General features: G+C 45.9%; 2 protein-coding genes and 3 long non-coding RNA genes across 14 annotated transcripts in view; 4 read left to right on the top strand and 1 right to left on the bottom strand.

Annotated features, from left to right (window-relative positions):
* bfsp2 (beaded filament structural protein 2, phakinin) overlaps nt 1-9,397 on the top strand; it is a 10,103-nt gene extending 706 nt beyond the window's left edge. The window contains exons 2-7 of one of the 2 annotated variants that reach the window (XM_051394379.1): nt 2,203-2,285; nt 3,815-3,971; nt 4,735-4,896; nt 4,976-5,104; nt 5,201-5,442; nt 8,955-9,397. In XM_051394379.1, coding sequence (XP_051250339.1) covers nt 2,203-2,285; nt 3,815-3,971; nt 4,735-4,896; nt 4,976-5,104; nt 5,201-5,442; nt 8,955-8,973 — 792 coding nt within the window. In that variant the 3' untranslated portion in view covers nt 8,974-9,397. Of the gene's footprint in view, nt 1-2,202; nt 2,286-3,814; nt 3,972-4,734; nt 4,897-4,975; nt 5,105-5,200; nt 5,443-8,946 lie in introns of both variants that reach the window. The other variant, XM_051394378.1, reaches the window with a different exon arrangement.
* LOC127360128 (uncharacterized) lies at nt 360-1,531 on the top strand. Of its 4 annotated transcripts, none has more exons than XR_007883286.1 (3): nt 360-393; nt 1,119-1,358; nt 1,505-1,531. It is a non-coding gene; the product is annotated as an uncharacterized LOC127360128 (long non-coding RNA). The 4 variants fall into 4 exon arrangements; XR_007883283.1 differs by lacking the exon at nt 360-393 and adding an exon at nt 590-623; XR_007883285.1 differs by lacking the exon at nt 360-393 and adding an exon at nt 904-937.
* Nucleotides 9,398-9,915: 518 nt separating the features above from the next.
* On the bottom strand, nt 9,916-19,758 carry klhl18 (kelch-like family member 18). The gene is made up of 10 exons (XM_051394375.1): nt 19,571-19,758; nt 16,535-16,665; nt 15,843-15,983; nt 15,366-15,564; nt 15,080-15,240; nt 14,464-14,600; nt 14,002-14,224; nt 13,220-13,324; nt 12,747-12,858; nt 9,916-12,254 (listed from the first exon to the last, which is right to left on the bottom strand). Exons 1-10 carry the CDS (start codon nt 19,697-19,699, stop codon nt 11,868-11,870), a joined length of 1,725 nt encoding a protein of 574 aa, XP_051250335.1. The 5' UTR covers nt 19,700-19,758; the 3' UTR covers nt 9,916-11,867.
* On the top strand, nt 16,007-16,566 carry LOC127360127 (uncharacterized). 4 transcript variants are annotated; one of them, XR_007883281.1, is made up of 3 exons: nt 16,007-16,076; nt 16,157-16,356; nt 16,457-16,518. It is a non-coding gene; the product is annotated as an uncharacterized LOC127360127 (long non-coding RNA). The 4 variants fall into 4 exon arrangements; XR_007883282.1 differs by having other exon boundaries at nt 16,013-16,156; nt 16,277-16,336; nt 16,457-16,566; XR_007883280.1 differs by having other exon boundaries at nt 16,013-16,156; nt 16,277-16,356; nt 16,437-16,524.
* LOC127360125 (uncharacterized) lies at nt 18,784-19,212 on the top strand. Of its 3 annotated transcripts, none has more exons than XR_007883269.1 (3): nt 18,784-18,859; nt 18,922-19,036; nt 19,089-19,212. It is a non-coding gene; the product is annotated as an uncharacterized LOC127360125 (long non-coding RNA). The 3 variants fall into 3 exon arrangements; XR_007883268.1 differs by having other exon boundaries at nt 18,824-18,911; nt 18,943-19,036; nt 19,089-19,210; XR_007883267.1 differs by having other exon boundaries at nt 18,824-18,911; nt 18,974-19,036; nt 19,089-19,205.
* Nucleotides 19,759-20,283: the final 525 nt, after the last annotated feature.

Below are 20,283 nucleotides of genomic sequence, written 5' to 3'. Positions count from 1 at the left end.
CAGACAGGTAGAGGACGTCTACAGACAGGTAGAGGACGTATACAGACAGGTAGAGGACGTATACAGATAGGGAGAGGAGGTCTACAGACAGGTAGAGGACACCTACATACAGGTAACGACAGGTAGAGGACGTATACAGACAGGTAGAGGAGGTCTACAGACAGGTACAAGAGGTCTATAGACAGGTAGAGGAGGTCTACAGACAGGTAGAGGACGTATACAGACAGGTAAGGACATGTAGAGGACATCTACAGACAGGTACAAGAGGTCCACAGACAGGTAGAGGAGGTCTACAGACAGGTAGAGAACGTATACAGACAGGTAAGGACAGGTAGAGGACATATACCTGTCTATACAGACAGGTAAGGACAGGTAGAGGACATCTACAGACAGGTAGAGGACGTCTACAGACAGGTAGAGGAGTTCTAAAGACAGGTGGAGGACGTTTACAGACAGGTAGAGGACGTAAACAGACAGGGAGAGGGGTTCTACAGACAGGTAGAGGACACCTACAGACAGGTAAGGACAGGTAGAGGACGTATACAGACAGGTAGAGGAGGTCTACAGACAGGTAGAGGACGTATACAGACAGGTAAGGACAGGTAGAGGACATCTACAGACAGGTGCAAGAGGTCTACAGACAGGTAGAGGAGGTCTACAGACAGGTAGAGGAGGTCTAAAGACAGGTGGAGGACGTCTACAGACAAGTAGAGGACGTATACAGACAGGTAGGGGACGTATACAGACAGGGAGAGGAGTTCTACAGACAGGTAGAGGACACCTACAGACAGGTAAGGACAGGTAGAGGACGTATACAGACAGGTAGAGAAGGTCTACAGACAGGTACAAGAGGTCTACAGACAGGTAGAGGAGGTCTACAGACAGGTAGAGGATGTATACAGACAGGTAAGGACAGGTAGAGGACATCTACAGACAGGTACAAGAGGTCTACAGACAGGTAGAGGAGGTCTACAGACAGGTAGAGGACGTATACAGACAGGTAAGGACAGGTAGAGGACATCTACAGACAGGTAAGGACAGGTAGAGGACATCTACAGACAGGTAGAGGACGTATACAGACAGGTAGAGGACAGACAGGTAGAGGCGTATACAGACAGGTAAGGACAGGTAGAGGACATCTACAGACAGGTAGAGGACGTATACAGACAGGTAGAGGACGTATACAGACAGGTAGAGGAGTTCTACAGACAGGTAAGGACAGGTAGAGGACATCTACAGACAGGTAGAGGACGTATACAGACAGGTAGAGGACGTATACAGACAGGTAGAGGAGTTCTACAGACAGGTAAGGACAGGTAGAGGACATCTACAGACAGGTAGAGGACATCTACAGACAGGTAAGGACAGGTAGAGGACATCTACAGACAGGTAGAGGACGTATACAGACAGGTAAGGACAGGTAGAGGACATCTACAGACAGGTAGAGGAAGTATACAGACAGGTAGAGGACGTATACAGACAGGTAGAGGACATCTACAGACAGGTACAAGAGGTCTACAGACAGGTAGAGGAGGTCTACAGACAGTTAAGGACAGGTAGAGGACATCTACAGACAGGTAGACAGTGTTTCATGCTGGCTGCATTATAACATCATCTGGTTTAAGGTGAGTCAGACAGACAGACAGTTGGAGGAACAACAGACCGGCTGTGTCCTGTGACTGAAAGTTAAATTGCTGACAGTGAGAACGTTCACTTCCTTTCATGCCAACAACAGGATGTGATGCTCAGTGTGTCAACTGATGGAATATAAAGCTTGTTAGTAACGTTCAGCAGAGTTCTGTGATAGGATGTTCTCTGATGTTCTCTGATGTTCTCTGATTTTCTCTCAGGTTCTCTGGTGTGTCAGTAGTTGTACAATGAACTCACATAGTACACTCTCAGTCAGAAAGTCACACACACTGTGTACACACTGTGGAGTGTTCTCTGCCTCGCAGTCTGCAGCATTATCTGCATTATGGTTTAGATATTGAGATTTCATTAATATGTCCATTCATTGTGCAGTTTTTATTATTGTGATGTTTCATGAACTCCTCTCAACCACTGAACACACCTGTAATCGATAATAATGCATCATATTGATCACTGAGTACAGCTCAATCTGCTTCCTCTGTGTGTGTGTCTGTGCTGCCCCCTGCTGGCAGCAGCTGCTCTAAGTTCTCTGATTTCCTGCTTTTTCTGCAGGTCAGTGAAGCCATCCTGGACAACGCTCGGCTGATGCTGCAGACGGAGAATGTTCAGGCCAACGCTGAGGACTTCAAGGACAGGTCAGAGGTCACACACACACACACACACACGCACTCATGGGAACAGTGATTATTGATTATTGATGGCTGTAAACCAGTTTCACTCATCAGTTGAGTCACAATTAGACCAGGTTTTTGCAATACAAACATTTAATGTTTCGGTACAGAACATAGACATTTATCTTTTCTACCTTTGGAAACTCCTCCCTCTCCTACGCACCTGCCTCATGAATTAGAATAGTGTGGAACGTTGGTGCCTATTTCGTTAATAAATTCAAATAATATTAATTTTGAAGCAGTAACCTTATGTTGTTATAATTTAGCCTTTCTGAAATTATTGCTTCCCTTCATCCTGCTGGAGAGATAGAATGCTTACTGTATATTAAGCTATATATAGCTGTATAATGTTATAAGGAGTTCGGTCTAGACCTGCTCTATTTGACAAATGTCCTGAGATAACTTCTGTTATGAATTGGCGCTATACAAATAAAACTGAATTGAATTGAATTTACTTGAATGTATAAGGTTAGAATATGACCGTATATCTCAGGGTCCACTAGAAAAGAAAGTCCATGGATTTTGGATAAAGCATCACAGATCTGCCATAAACCTTGACTGCACTGCAGAGGGATTTCCCCTCAGTTAGACCACAAAGACAACAATGGGACCAGAGATCAGGATCTAAGTTCAGTCTCACTCTATAACCTCCAGGCAGCTTCAGCTGCAGTTACTGCACTCTCCCTCGCTGTCTCTGAGCTTCGACTGCAGTTACTGCGCTCTCCCTCGCTGTCTCTGAGCTTCAGCTGCAGTCACTGCGCTCTCCCTCGCTGTCTCTGAGCTTCGACTGCAGTCACTGCGCTCTCCCTCGCTGTCTCTGAGCTTCGCTCAGTCACTGAGCTTCGCTGCAGTCACTGCGCTCTCCCTCGCTGCCTCTGAGCTTCGGCTGCAGTCACTGCGCTCTCCCTCGCTGCCTCTGAGCTTCGACTGCAGTCACTGCGCTCTCCCTCGCTGCCTCTGAGCTTCGACTGCAGTCACTGCGCTCTCCCTCGCTGCCTCTGAGCTTCGACTGCAGTCACTGCGCTCTCCCTCGCTGTCTCTGAGCTTCGGCTGCAGTCACTGCGCTCTCCCTCGCTGTCTCTGAGCTTCAGCTGCAGTCACTGCAGCTTCAGTGTCTGTAAATCCTGAATTTTGGACAATTTCAGAACAATGTGGAAATTAAAACAAAGGGAATCTTCCTGACTCCATCTGGGGATTATTAGCTGAGCCCATTGGAGCAGATAATAGTGATAATAGCGTAATCAATAATTCAGTAATTTAAGCTAATAAATGCCCAGGCTGTTATTAGAAGTTTTACAGTAGTTTGCATATTACTGCGCAAGTGTACAATAATATTATATATTGTATATTGTATGTATAAATAACAATCAGAAATACAGATTGATGAATGATGTAATAAATGAGACTGTCAGGAAGAACACACTCAGACTGTAGTTACTGCACTCTGAGGATGATGAGGATGATGATGAGTAACTTGTCCCTCCGTCCTACAGGTTTGAGAACGAGCAGCCGTTCAGGAGGGCGGTGGAGGAGGAGATCAGCTCTCTATATAAAGTGATCGATGACGCCAACCTGACGAAGGCAGAGCTGGAGGAGCAGATGGAGAACATGAGGGCGGAGCTACGCAACCTGGAACTCAGCCACGAGCAGGTTGCACCAAACTCTGTTAAAAAAAACACTCCATTTAACCACAGACACACACACATTTAACAATCACACAGCTGATCATGTCACTGTGAGAACTATCATCAATCAGCTGATCAATACAAATATAATAATTTAATTCATGAAATGTGTATGTGTAAACAGAATCTAAATTTATTCATTTGTTTACATTTATACACGTATCACTTTATTTTTTTTAACTTAATAACAAAATCAAATAAACAAAGAATAATTATTTAATTAATAATTCGATTTTGGGGTTTTAAATTAAACATTATTTTAATACTGATTCAATCATCATTTGAATTCAATTCAATTCAATTTTATTGGTATAGCGCCAATTCATAACAGAAGTTATCTCAGGACACTTTTCAAATAGAGCAGGTCTAGACCGAACTCTTTAACATTATTTACAGAGACCCAACAGTACCACCATGAGCAAGCACTTGGCGACAAGGGCAAGGAAAAACTGCCTGTTAAAAGGCAGAAACCTAGGACAGATCCTCCGGCTCTAGGTGGGTGGTCGTCTGTCTCTGTCTCGACCACCATTTGAAGGAAACAGAATAATGGAAAATGTGATGATTTGTTAAGTTAATTAATGAATTATTCTACAACACATTAAAATACCACAATAACAAACAAATATAACATAAACAGGTAAATAAATCATACAGATTTATTTATACACTCATGAGCAGTGAACTCTTATGTGACCTGTCCACTTCCTGTCTACTTCCTGTTCCTGCAGGACGTGCGAGTCCTCTACAGTCAGATGGCGGGACGTGAGGTGGACGAACCCGATGCTCCCATAGAAACCAGTCTAGACCAGATCCTGGCCTACATCCGGAGCCACTGGGAGAAGGTGACGGAAAGGAACCGAGCCGAGACCGACAGCTACCTGGAGTGCAAGGTGAGGAAGTCTCACCCGCGCAGGTGTCCTCGTGTACTGGACTGTTCCTTTAAGATGTGTTTGCTGTGTGTCCCTGCAGGAGGCGCAGTGCGTGAGCAGCAGACTGAGTCCTGAGGAGGAGCAGGTGGAGGCGCTGAAGGCCGAGTGTAATGACACCGGCTGTAAGATCCAGAGTCTGCAAGCCGAGACCGAGTCCATCAGAGCGCTGGTGAGACGCACAGCATTTAATAACCTTATCAGTTCAATTAATAACTGCCCTAAGAGTGAGTAGGAGTGTACTCGTTTGTTTGTTGTCGTCCTGCAGAAACGAGGTCTGGAGAACTCTCTGGATGACGCCCGGCACTGGCATGACATGGAGCTGCAGAACCTGGGCTCCGTGGTGTCCAAGCTGGAGGCGGAGCTCGCAGACGTGCGCAGCGAGATTGAACAGCAGCGCCGCGACTACGATACGTTGCTGAGCAACAAGCAGCGACTGGAGCAGGAGATCGGAATGTACCACGGCATCCTCGATGGAGAGGAGAGCCGCTTCCAGCCTGCAGAGACACCGTGAGTCACTGCATGATACCAGCACCACCAACACCACCAACACCAACAACGACACCACCAACAACACCGACACCACCAACACCAACACCGACACCACCAACAACACCGACACCACCAACACCACCAACAACGACACCACCAACAACACCGACACCACCAACAACACCGACACCACCAACACCAACACCGACACCACCAACAACACCGACACCACCAACACCACCAACATCAACACCGACACCACCAACAACACCGACACCACCAACACCACCAACATCAACACCGACACCACCAACAACACCGACACCAACAACACCGACAACACCGATACCAACAACACCGACACCACCAACAACACCGACACCACCACCAACAACACCGACACCACCAACACCAACACCGACACCACCAACAACACCGACACCACCAACAACACCGAAACCACCAACACCAACACCGACACCACCAACAACACCGACACCACCAACAACACCGACACCACCAACACCAACACCGACACCACCAACACCAACACCGACACCACCAACAACACCGACACCACCAACACCAACACCGACACCACCAACAACACCGACACCACCAACACCAACACCGACACCACCAACAACACCGAAACCACCAACACCGACACCACCAACAACACCGACACCACCAACACCAACACCGACACCACCAACAACACCGACACCACCAACACCGACACCACCAACAACACCGACACCACCACCAACAACACCGACACCACCAACACCAACACCGACACCACCAACAACACCGAAACCACCACCAACAACACCGAAACCACCAACACCAACACCGACACCACCAACAACACCGACACCACCACCAACACCGACACCACCAACACCGACACCACCACCAACACCGACACCGACACCACCAACACCGACACCACCAACAACACCGACACCACCAACACCAACACCAACACCACCAACAACACCGACACCACCAACACCGACACCACCAACAACACCGAAACCACCAACACCGACACCACCAACAACACCGACACCACCAACACCAACACCAACACCACCAACAACACCGACACCACCAACAACACCGAAACCACCAACACCGACACCGACACCACCAACACCGACACCACCAACAACACCGACATCGCCAACAACGACACCGTGGACACTGCCAACAACGACACCGCGGACACTGCCAACACCGCCAATACAACCAACACCACCAACACCACCAACACAAAGCTTGTGGAACATATTGTCTGATTGTGCTTTCAGCTGGATAATGTTAGCTTTCTGGCTAAGGTGGACAAATTACTAGCTACGTAACGCAGCAATATATTGTCAGCTAGCTTCATCCAGACTTACTTTGTAGGATACAAAGTACCTTGTTTGCTCACTACCATTATCACTATCAAAATCCTATCTGAGTGGATATGTTAGTTGGCTAACGTTAAACTCCCCAGCTAACATGATCCACGATGCTAACTTATGTATTCTTTTTTTTTTTTTTGTTTTTTATAGTAGGACAGCCAAAGATAGACAGGAAAGGGAGGCAAAGAGAGAGGGGATGACACGCACCAAAGGGTCGCAGGTCAGATTTAAACCCGGGCAAGCAACTCCGTACATGGGTCACCAGCTCTACCGAATGAGCTAACCAGGCGCCTTTAACTTCTGTATTCTGACAAACGGTGCTGATGTTAGCCAACAATAAATGATGTTAACAGCACAAAACTAACGATTGCTTTCTACTAGCCAAGAGTGTTGCGGGTATCCAGCTAGCTAACTGTAGCTAAGCTAACTGAGGTTCTCCAGCTGTATCTTGGTGTTGCATTGTGGGTCTGGTGTTGGTTGCTTCGTGGTGTTGGCTGATGGGTGATTTGTAAACGGCGAGCTAGTTATTAGCATGGAGCTAACGGTCCAAATAAAATATAGGAACATTGCAGATAGTAACGTTATTCTAAATATGATCGTCAGTTATTTTACAGCGTTCAGTATTTGTCTCTGTTGGCCGACGCCCAGGATGCAGTTCACTGAACGACCACTGGTGGCGCTGTTAGTTACAGTTCACTGAACGACCACTGGTGGCGCTGTTAGTTACAGTTCACTGAACGACCACTGGTGGCGCTGTTAGCTACAGTTTAATGAACGACCACTGGTGGCGCTGTTAGTTACAGTTCACTGAACGACCACTTGTGGCGCTGTTAGCTACAGTTCACTGAACGACCACTTGTGGCGCTGTTAGCTACAGTTTAATGAACGACCACTGGTGGCGCTGTTAGCTACAGTTTAATGAACGACCACTGGTGGCGCTGTTAGCTACAGTTCACTGAACGACCACTGGTGGCGCTGTTAGTTACAGTTCACTGAACGACCACTGGTGGCGCTGTTAGCTACAGTTTAATGAACGACCACTGGTGGCGCTGTTAGCTACAGTTTAATGAACGACCACTGGTGGCGCTGTTAGCTACAGTTTAATGAACGACCACTGGTGGCGCTGTTAGCTACAGTTTAATGAACGACCACTGGTGGCGCTGTTAGCTACAGTTTAATGAACGACCACTGGTGGCGCTGTTAGCTACAGTTTAATGAACGGCCACTGGTGGCGCTGTTTACTACAGTTTAATGAACGACCACTGGTGGCGCTGTTAGTTACAGTTTAATGAACGACCACTGGTGGCGCTGTTAGCTACAGTTTAGTGAACGACCACTGGTGGCGCTGTTAGCTACAGTTTAATGAACGACCACTGGCGGCGCTGTTAACTACAGTTTAATGAACGACCACTGGTGGCGCTGTTAGCTACAGTTTAATGAACGGCCACTGGCGGCGCTGTTAGTTACAGTTCACTGAACGACCACTGGTGGCGCTGTTAGTTACAGTTTAATGAACGACCACTGGTGGCGCTGTTAGCTACAGTTTAATGAACGACCACTGGTGGCGCTGTTAGCTACAGTTTAATGAACGGCCACTGGTGGCGCTGTTAGCTACAGTTTAATGAACGACCACTGGTGGCGCTGTTAGCTACAGTTTAATGAACGGCCACTGGTGGCGCTGTTAGCTACAGTTTAATGAACGACCACTGGTGGCGCTGTTAGCTACAGTTTAATGAACGACCACTGGTGGCGCTGTTAGTTACAGTTTAATGAACGACCACTGGTGGCGCTGTTAGTTACAGTTTAATGAACGACCACTGGTGGCGCTGTTAGCTACAGTTTAATGAACGACCACTGGTGGCGCTGTTAGCTACAGTTTAATGAACGACCACTGGTGGCGCTGTTAGCTACAGTTTAATGAACGACCACTGGTGGCGCTGTTAGCTACAGTTTAATGAACGACCACTGGTGGCGCTGTTAGCTACAGTTTAATGCTACATACAGGAGCTTTAAGAGAAACTACACTTATCAGTTGTGATATGATATTGTATATATCCTAAAACACTTCCTGGACTGTAAAGTTTAGGAATTAATTAATTGATCTGTCCAGGTGTGCAGGTCTGCACTCAGAGCCTGAGGGGGCTGCCAGTGCTTCTGCTGCTCTGGACTCTAGGACTCAAGGACCTCCAGGACCTCCAGGACAGTGATCCCAGTAGAGGACGTGAGGAGCAGACTGAAAACCAGCAGAGACCTTCTGGATGTGGACTCTGTGAGGTGGACCTGGTCTCTGCTGGAGGATTTTCTACCTGGTGACGTGTGCAGGAAGTCCAGCGTGAACAGAAATCAGCAGTGATCTGACCTGAACCCAGTTTCTTCTGATGAAACGGCTGAATGTGAATGTGATGAGTCTTCAGGTAAACCTGGTCCCAGAACACCTGAGGACCCAACTTGGACTGGTCCCTGTATCCAGGCTGTACAGGGTCCTGCATTAGTGCGGCTTCTGTCTGATCATTAGACATTATGTCAAACTTGTGAGTTACTAAATAAAGATTACAAGACGATGTGTGAAGATTACGATATATTATTATGAAGACTGTGACGGCTGGTCATGTGACCCTGTGAGTGCTCAGGTAACTTACCTGAGGAAGAACAAACGCTCCTAAATAAATCACAGTGAAGTCATTTCAGTGTGCGCTAGTTTATCGTGACTTTTACAATACACAATGATGATAACTATGATATATTATGTGAAGAACCAGTTTATTTCTTCTTCTTAGTGGAGAAAATTTCCAGGAATAAATGAGCAGAGGGAGAGTGAACGAGTAGCTAGTTAACTAGTGTTTTGCTAACATTAGCTAACTGAAGATGTGACTGTCTCTTTTGTCTTTTAACCATCTTCAAAGTGTGGTTGTCTTTTCAACATAGATTAGCCTAGCATAGCATATCTAAATACAGGACAGGAGGGAGTGGACTGAGGCTCGGAAAGGGGCGGGGCTTAGGAAGGATCAATAACATTCACTGATCATTGATCACACACACACACACTTATTATGATCAATAATAAATATGAGATGTTCAGTCAGGAAACAGCAGCATTTTAATGATCCACAAACCTCTAAGGGAAAAAAAAATCAATCATCATCAATACATATAAAAACGAAGCTGGAGAGTGCCGACTCAATAACGTCAGTGTTTACTTATCAATATAAATATCAATGAATGTTTACTCTCAGTGCTTACTAGAAAAAGCCCAAAGCTTTCAGCTGTATGTCCTGGTCTTCATCACAAACAACTGAACTCTCCATGACGACAGCTGAGGAAGACCACACGAGGCAGCTGAAAGGTCTGGAAGGAATCGTTGATTATGGTTTAATTAACATTCATTGATTGAGTCTGCAGATTGAACTGATGGATTATTGGCTGTAAAAGTAGGGCTGCACAGATATTCAATAAATTATTGATTGATTAGTGGGAACGATCATTTGACTGAAAATCAACCATTGATCCAACAAACTGCCGCCCTACTTCAAACAGGGGATCAATATCCAATCATTGTTGAGACTTTAAAAAAATCTTTTTTATTAATCACGTTATAAATCACTTTATTGATTAAATGTGAACAGCAGCCTTTTGTCCTCTAGCGCCCCCATCAGGACAAACGCCCTTAATTCTGCATAAGTTCAACCTTAATATCATTTAAAGAGGGGAGATGATCTGTAGAGAGCAACAGGCTGTAAACATATCCATATATGTACAACATATGGAGCCTGACTCACTGCTGGAGCCTCTGGTGGCCGTTAGAGGAACTGCAGCTTCATCTGGTGGAACTACATTCAGCAGGACAAAGAATAAAGCCTCCACAGGGGGACGCCAGAGAGCTGAAGGGGAGGTAAACACACTGCTACCTCCTCAGAGAGATAACTGAGAGAGAACTCAAACAGTAAACAGATATTCATATTGATTGATCATTCAGTGAGGAGATCAATAACTCTGATAAACGTCCAGAAATCCACAAAGAGGATCATCCTGTTTCTGTTAATCAGTGATATCTGTCTGTGCATCAATGCTAATAGGAGCTGCTAACAGCTAATTCAACACACTGCTATCCGACTACATGAGCTTTTATAAGGGGTAGAAAGGCCTGAAACACTATTAATATTATTATTATTATTATTATTATTATTACAGTGAGCTGAAATGATCTGGAAACAAGAAACTTGGTCCAATAACAGGAAATAATGAGCAAGTGCTTCCCAACAAACATGAGCCCCATAAGCCAAATGGTGGTGCCATTATTAATAGTTTTCAACATGTCAACCAATGAGCTTCAGAGGGGGCGTGGCTCAACACATAAACAGAAGTCAACAACCGTCACAGACCTCACAGGATACTTCCATATGTAGACCTGAAACACCCTGAAAGTTTCATTCAAATCCACCACTGGGGGGGGGGGCGCCAAAAAAAACACAAATCAGACTATGAATCAGAAATCGTTTTTACAATCATCACAGAACTCGCTTGTTTCTGTCGTCTGATTGGCTCTTAAAAACGCCAATATGTTGGTGTTAGCATGTTAACATCTATCAGATAAGCAACAGACAGACAGACATGAGGCTTCAGATCAATAATCAGATTGCAGGGGGCGCTGGAGGACCTCGCACTCTGTTTCTTCTTCACGTGTCTACACCTCCACTTCCTGTCTGTCAATCATACTCATTGATTACAGCTGATCAATAATTCGGTCCAGTGAACAGAAAACAGATCCGAGCGCTCGTCCCGTTTCCAGTCAGCAGCTTTGTTTGTTTGTTTGTTTTGGAGAGGAAGTGACTTCCTGTTTCAATCAAGTATAAACACAAGCCTCCACAGGCTAGCTCTACAGTTTTTACCCACAATCCCACAGGCCTGGCGTCAGTGTGCAGGTCTGAGCCCGGCCGTCGTACCGATAAAGCTCAGTGAACGCCAACAGAGGGCGCCGCCGCGCCGTCCGCGAACGACAGTAACGCATGGATCCTCGGCCTCTAAGTGGAGGGTTTAGGCGGGCTGCAGCGGGACGCAGCCCACCCCAACCCCCCCCTCGTGGCAGACCATGGGCGCCCTGAAGGTCCAGCGATTGGTGTCAGGGTTGTACATCTCCACCGAGCTCAGGTTGGACTGTCCGTCGTAGCCGCCCACCGCGTACAGACGCCCCGACGTAGAAACCAGTGACACTCTACTGCGCCGCGTGTTCATGGCCACCAGAAGGCTCCACTGACCCGACGCTGAGCTGAACACTTCGGCCCCGCTCAGGAAACCCGAGCCGTCGTACCCCCCTGCCACGTACATGTGACTGCCCAGAGCTGCCGCCCCGTGACGACAGCGCTTGTTCATCATGGCTGCCGCAGGGTGCCAGCGGTTAGTGTGGTGGTTGTAGTACTCCACCTGCAGGACGGGAGGGGGAACAATCAATAACAAAAACAATAATATCAATATCAATCATATCAATAACCATCCATATCAGTAACAATCATATCAATAACAATAAATAACAATATCAATTATAACCCATATCAATAACAATCAAAATCAATAACAACCATATCAGTAACAATCATATCAATAACAATATCAATTACAATCATATCAATAACAATCAATAACAATATCAATTATAACCCATATCAATAACAATCATATCAATAACAATCATACCAATCAATATCAATAACAATCATATCAATAACAATATCAATCAATGACAATAATATCAATATCAATCAATATCAATAACAATCAATATCAATAACAATCAATACATATGACCCTTTGAGTTAACATAAATAATAATCATTGATTATTGATACAATATATATAATATTGTATATAATATAATAATATAATAATAATATAATATTGATTGTCAATTAAACTGACAGTGTTGAAGATCTGTAAACCGTCGTGGCCTCCAGAGACAAAGATGCGTCCGTCGAACACGGTGACACCGGCAGCGCTGCGGCTGGCGCTCATCTCCGTCACCACGGTCCACCTGCAGCAGGCCGTCATTAATATACAACTCATAACTAAATATTTATACATTATATAATATATAAACATATATACACATTATATAATATAATGTGTATTTATATATTAATATATTATATAATGTGTATATATGTTTATATATTAATATATTATATAATGTGTATATATGTTTATATATTAATATATTATATAATGTGTATATATGTTTATATATTAATATATTATATAATGTGTATATATGTTTATATATTTATATATTATATAATGTGTATATATGTTTATATATTTATATATTATATATTATATATTATATAATGTGTATATATGAAGCTCCCTGATGAACCCGTACAGGTAAGTCTCACCTGTCGGTCTCCGGAGAGTAACACTCTACAGAGTTCAGAGATGATTTTCCGTCGTAGCCACCGCACACGTAGATGTGTCCGTCAATCACAACTGTTCCCATGGCGCTGAGGACGAGAACACATTCTACTGTTATTATGTCAGGATTACTGTATTGATCAGTGTATTGATCAATTCAATTCAATTCAATTTTATTTGTATAGCGCCAATTCATAACAGAAGTTATCCCAGGACACTTTTTAAATAGAGCAGGTCTAGACCGAACTCTTTAACATTAATTACAGAGACCCAACAGTACCACCATGAGCAAGACCTTGGAGACAAGGGCAAGGAAACACTGCCTGTTAAAAGGCAGAAACCTAGGACAGATCCTTCAGCTCTAGGTGGGTGGTCGTCTGTCTCGACCAGTTGGGGTGAGAGAGACAGAGAGAGAGAGAGAGAGAGAGGGAGAGAGAGAGAGAGAGAGGGAGAGACAGACAGAGAGACAGACAGACAGACAGGTGCACAGTAACAACAGTATTGTCAATGGCAGTCAAGCAGGACCATGGCAGGAGGCTCCACCAGGATCGATAAGAACCTGCGAGACGAGAAAGCACAAGAACTCCGGGGAAGAAGTGAAGTTAGTAACATGCATTAATGGAACATGAATGAGTGCAGAAAGAGAGAGGAAGAGAGTAGCTCAGTGCACCATGGGAAATCCCCCGATAGTCTAGGCCTATAGCAGCATAACTAAGGGATGGTTCCGGATCAGTGAATTGATCAGTGTACTGATCGCTGCATTGACCTGCGCTGGCTGTTCATGCTCGACACACGTGTCCAGCTGTCCGTCTCCGGGTTGTAAACCTCCACCGTGCTGAGCCGCGATTGGCCATCGTATCCACCAATGGCGTACAGCAGCCCGTTAACGACGGCCACGCCCACTCTACTGCGAGCCGTCCTCATTGGCTGACAGCGCTCCCAGAAGTTCCCAGTTGGATCGAACACTTCGACCACGTTTAAAGAGTCGCCTGAAAACATAAAAAGTGACAACACGCTGTCTGTGATTGGTCCGTTATTAAACAAACAAAATAAAAGTCTGTGCAGTTTTTAAACAATAAGAGTCCTATTATGATCATTGAGGGGAGACTTTCACAATAAGAGTCCGATTATGATCAGTGAGGGGAGACTTTCACAATAAGAGTCCTATTATGATCAGTAAGGGGAGACTTTCACAATAAGAGTGCAGACAGACAGGGGAGCAGTGTACCTGAGCTGTTGAGTCCTCCCACAGCGTAGATGAGTCCTGTGATGGACGTGCAGCACCTCTGCCTGGTCTTAAAGGCGGGAAGGTGAGGGCGCCGCTCCGGCATCAGGTGGAAATCTTTGGCTTCATCCACCAGATCTCTAACAGGAGAGAGAGAGAGACAGTCAGAGAGAGAGACAGTCAGAGTGAGACAGTCAGAGAGTGAGAGAGACAGTCAGAGAGTGAGACAGTCGTGAGACAGTCAGAGAGAGAGAGAGAGACATTCAGAAAGTGAAACAGTCAGAGAGTGAGACAGTCAGAGAGTGAGACAGTCAGAGAGAGAGAGAGAGAGACAGTCAGAGAGTGAGAGAGACAGTCAGAGAGTGAGAGAGACAGTCAGAGAGTGAGACAGTCGTGAGACAGTCAGAGAGAGAGAGAGAGAGAGACACATTCAGAAAGTGAAACAGTCAGAGAGTGAGACAGTCAGAGAGTGAGACAGTCAGAGAGAGAGAGAGAGACAGTCAGAGAGTGAGAGAGACAGTCAGAGAGTTAGACAGTCGCGAGACAGTCAGAGAGAGAGAGACATTCAGAAAGTGAAACAGTCAGAGAGTGAGACAGTCAGAGAGTGAGACAGTCCTACCTGCATTTATGGCAGCAGCGTACGAGGTCGTCCTGCTGGACTCGGTCTGACAGGAACTGAGGTCGACACAGAGGAAGTCTGATCTTTGACAGCAGCTCCGGGAGCAGAGACTCCCTCCGGTCCCGGTCATGATGAACCCAGGCCAGCACCGCCTCAAACACCTGTACAGGTAGAGCACATTCAACACACACCTGTACAGGTCGAGCACATTCAACACACACCTGTACAGGTAGAGCAGATGGAGAAGGTGTATTTCTCTTTGACGGGTCCAGGTGAGGAGTCTTACCTGTTCCTCTGCTTTAATGTTAAGCTCGTCGCAGCCGACCAGTTCCAGAACCTCCTCAGTCCTCAGACCCAGAAACTCCTCCGACACAGAAACCTCCACAAAGTGCTGATGGAGGAAGCTGCTGGCCGAGTCGTACAGAGTCGTACACATCATGGTCTCTGCAAACTGTCGCACACCCAGACAGTTCTTCGGATGTAACCTGAACGCCACACAGACAGAGAGACAGACAGAGAGACAGACAGAGAGACAGCTGGTGTGAGACTGCTTTGACCAACTGGTGGATGAAGATCAGAGGGTATGACTGAAAGCTCTGGAGCAGCTACTAAAGGGAGCTGGAGGTTGGACTGACGGCTCTAAAATGAGCTGTTTTTTAAACAGAGTCTGGTCCAAAGCACATTTAACTGAACATTTACTGTAACAGACATGTTGAACATGATGAGTGAGCGTACTGAGCGTGTGCGGTGGCGTGCCACTGACCTCTCTTGCAGGAAGGAGCAGCAGGCGTCTTTAACGTTCTGCAGCTGCAGGAAGCTCGAGCCAATCAGGAGAGACTGAACGTTCTGCTGGTCGATGGCAACATGGCCGCTGTACGCAAAGTTAATGAGAGCCTCCAGAGCACTGCGGGGACAGGTACTGGTTAGACTGCTCTCACACTGCTCTGCTGGGTACAGGTACTGCTCTATCGGTACAGGTACTGCTCTATGGGTACAGGTTCTGGTCTATGGTTACAGGTACTGGTCTATGGTTACAGGTACTGGTCTATGGTTACAGGTTCTGGTCTATGGTTACAGGTACTGCTCTATCGGTACAGGTACTGCTCTATCGGTACAGGTACTGGTCTATGGTTACAGGTTCTGGTCTATGGTTACAGGTTCTGGTCTATGGTTACAGGTTCTGGTCTATGGTTACAGGTTCTGGTCTATGGTTACAGGTACTGGTCTATGGTTACAGGTTCTGGTCTATGGTTACAGGTACTGCTCTATGGTTACAGGTACTGCTCTATGGGTACAGGTACTGGTCTATGGTTACAGGTTCTGGTCTATGGTTACAGGTTCTGGTCTATGGTTACAGGTTCTGGTCTATGGTTACAGGTTCTGGTCTATGGTTACAGGTACTGGTCTATGGTTACAGGTTCTGGTCTATGGTTACAGGTACTGCTCTATGGTTACCTGGGGTCCATGCCCTGCATCAGGATCTCGTCCTGTTTACACTCCACCATGTCGTTGGTGAACATGGCGTGAAAGTACGGGATGGAGGCTGCCAGAACGATCCGGTGAGCGCTGAACTTATGATCCCCGACCTGCAGAGAGGAACCAACATATTAATATACAGACTATACACACTACACCACTTCCTGTATGTATAATGATCCTGATCAGCCTGATCAGTAATCAATACTCTCATTATTAAAGCATCAATCAACCTGATCAGCCTTCAGCAGTTAGCTAGTGTTTCTGTAGTGGAGACTAAACGTTAACAAACTCCCTTTAAGAAATATCACATTTTAACAATTCCTAACGTGTTCATAACAACACGTAACTCTAGAAACACGAGCTAAAGGCCGTCATATGTCCACAGTCTGACTGTCAATACAGGATCAATATCATCCATAAAGATACAGTGTATACTGATCAATATCATCCATAAAGATACAGTGTATACTGATCAATATCATCCATAAAGATACAGTGTATTCTGATCAATATCATCCATAAAGATACAGTGTATACTGATCAATATCATCCATAAAGATACAGTGTATACTGATCAATATCATCCATAAAGATACAGTGTATACTGATCAATAATCAATAAAGATACAGTGTATACTGATCAATAATCCATAAAGATACAGTGTATACTGATCAATATCATCCATAAAGATACAGTGTATACTGATCAATGTCATCCATAAAGATACAGTGTATACTGATCAATATCATCCATAAAGATACAGTGTATACTGATCAATAATCAATAAAGATACAGTGTATACTGATCAATAATCAATAAAGATACAGTGTATACTGATCAATAATCCATACAGATACAGTGTATACTGATCAATAATCCATACAGATACAGTGTATTCTGATCAATAATCAATAAAGATAGTGTATACTGATCAATATCATCCATAAAGATACAGTGTATACTGATCAATAATCAATAAAGATACAGTGTATACTGATCAATAGAACTGATTGGTGGCTCATTCACTGTCTGGCGTTACCATAGTAACTACTGGTTCTCTGCTTCCTGTCTGCTGGAGAGAGGCTCTGATTGGCTGCAACTTGTTAGATATTGATCCTGATGATATTGATCCTGATGATATTGATCCTGATAGATATTGATCCTGATAATATTGATCCTGATGAATGAGTCACAACTTCCTCCAGCTGAACAGCTCTAAAACTGAAGCCATACGAATTGGCCCCCCTCATCAGGTCCAGTCATCACCCATAACCACCGTCTCCTTCTCCGGTCAGGACATCCTCCTCTCAACCACAGTTACCAACCTCGGTGTGAAGCTGGACCCACAACTGACCTTTGCAAACACATCAAACATCTGTACAAAACCTGCTTCTTCCATATCAACAACATTTCAAAACTCCGCCCCTTCCTCACTTTCTCTGACGCAGAACAACTCGTCCACGCCTTAATCTCCTCCAGGCTTGATTCCTGTAACAGCCTGCTCATCGGTATACCCAATAAACACCTTCAGAACCTTCAGTTCATTCAGAACTGTGCTGCCCGAACTCTGATGAAAACCCACAAATACGACCACATTCTTCAGAACCTCCACTGGCTCCCATTAACCTCTAGGATCCGATACGAGATCGCCCTCATCACCCACGCCCCCGATACCTCAAAGACCTCCTTACCCCTCACTCATCCACCCGTAACCTCCGGTCCCAAAGCACAAACCTCCTCCATCAGCCCCGCTCAAGACTCTGCACCATGGGAGACCTTCTGCTCCGCTGCCCCTCACATCTGGAACTCCCTCCCTGAACATCTGTGAAAACCCCAGTCTGTGGACACTGTTAAAAAAGGGCTTCAAACTCTCTTGTTCAGGCAGCCGTTCTTCAGTTGTCCTCTTTTAACTGTTGTTCTTAATGTATTTGATCACTTGTATTATTATTGATTACTGATTTTAATGTCTTATTGCCCTTACTGTTTCTTTGTTATTGTGTTTCTTGGTTTCTGTAGCACTTTGAGATTCTTTTAAAAAGTGCTTTACAAATAAAATGTATTATTATTATTATTATTGATGATATTGATCCTGATGATATTGATCCTGATGATATTGATCCTGATAGATATTGATCCTGATAGATATTGATCCTGATAGATATTGATCCTGATAGATATTCTGCTGGTGTCTGAGAGTCTTTGAACAGTTCACACACAGAGACTGACTCACTGACCTGGAGGGGTTAGTCTCACCTGTCCGCTGTGTTAACTGTGTACAGGTGTGTGTTGGCTGTGTACAGGTGTGTACAGGTGTGTGTTGGCTGTGTACAGGTGTGTGTTGGCTGTGTACAGGTGTGTACAGGTGTGTGTTGGCTGTGTACAGGTGTGTGTTGGCTGTGTACAGGTGTGTACAGGTGTGTGTTGGCTGTGTACAGGTGTGTGTTGGCTGTGTACAGGTGTGTGTTGGCTGTGTACAGGTGTGTGTTAGCTGTGTACAGGTGTGTACAGGTGTGTGTTAACTGTGTACAGGTGTGTGTTGGCTGTGTACAGGTGTGTGTTGGCTGTGTACAGGTGTGTGTTGGCTGTGTACAGGTGTGTGTTCCATGAGTTGCACAATCAGCAGATGAATGTTGCGTCACAAAGAGGATTACCTGATTACCTGATTACCTGTCCGCTGCTCTGAGCACCGATCACACACTGATCATAATCAATAACTCGGGATTCTGCTGTACACCTCATCAATAAGCACAGCTTATCATTTTTGAAAACCGGAAACACCTGCCAGCGTCAGCTGACTGTCTCCATGGCAACCTGCTGCCTTGCTGCGGGGCTCGCGGCAGCAGCAGCCTCTAAGGTGCTTCCGGTGTGCGGCGGGTGAAAGGTCAGCGTTGTTAGCTGAATGCTAACAGTGAGCTTAATAACCCGCTGTTAGCTTCTGTTAGCATGCTGTTAGCTCCGCTAGCTCCCTGCTATCATGCTAACTTCAGTCGCGAGCGCCGTCGGTTTTTTACCTTGAGCGTGACGTCACAGAGTTTCCCCTGACGTCGGATCTCCTCCATGACGACATAGCCTCGTGCCGGCAGGTCGTGCACTGAGAAATGAACCAAATCCTCGAGCTCTTCACAGACAACGTCTCCCATCGTCAGCGCGAGCGGCGGAGCGGCGAGGACTGAGCCCTCCGAGCCGCCGTACTCACTTCCGCTCACTGCCTTCACAATAAAAGTCTAGTCGGAAGGAGCGGGTGTAACATCTCCCGGGAGGGTGATTTGTCTCGTGAGCTCGGAGCCCGAGTTGTTCTGCCGCGAGAACGTGACGTCATTCCCTGTCTTCCCCCACTGGTAGCGTCAGAGAGAAGTGTTTGTGTTTGTAAACAATGTAAATAATAATAATGTTTCCTCCACACACACTAACTTTAATTACAGTAATTCTGTTACTGCAAGTCTCACAGTTCAATTATATTTTGCCATTTTCACCTATTTCAATTTCAACAAGTGCCACCAGGGGCCGCCTCCAGGGGCCTCCAGGGGCCTCCAGGGGCCTCCAGGAGCCTCCAGGAGCCACCAGGGGCCTCCAGGGGCCTCCAGGAGCCACCAGGGGCCTCCAGGGGCCACCAGGGGCCACCAGGAGCCACCAGGGGCCTCCAGGAGCCACCAGGGGCCTCCAGGGGCCTCCAGGGGCCACCAGGAGCCACCAGGGGCCTCCAGGGGCCACCAGGGGCCACCAG

Source organism: Dicentrarchus labrax, unplaced genomic scaffold, assembly GCF_905237075.1.
Source record: "Dicentrarchus labrax unplaced genomic scaffold, dlabrax2021, whole genome shotgun sequence".
Classification (NCBI taxonomy): Eukaryota; Metazoa; Chordata; class Actinopteri; family Moronidae; genus Dicentrarchus; species Dicentrarchus labrax.
Note: the sequence above shows the minus strand (reverse complement) of the source record. Positions and strands in the feature narration are given on the sequence as shown.

Bases quoted from the DNA above. Each gene is read 5' to 3' on its own strand.
- klhl18 (XM_051394375.1), bottom strand. From the start codon at position 19,699: ATGGGAGACGTTGTCTGTGAAGAGCTCGAGGATTTGGTTCATTTCTCA. The intron at 15,241-15,365 runs GTAAGACTCCTC...CTACCTGTACAG, and splicing joins ACATTAAAGCAGAGGAACAG to GTGTTTGAGGCGGTGCTGGC. The intron at 12,255-12,746 runs GTCAGTTTAATT...CCCGTCCTGCAG, and splicing joins GTTTACAGATCTTCAACACT to GTGGAGTACTACAACCACCA.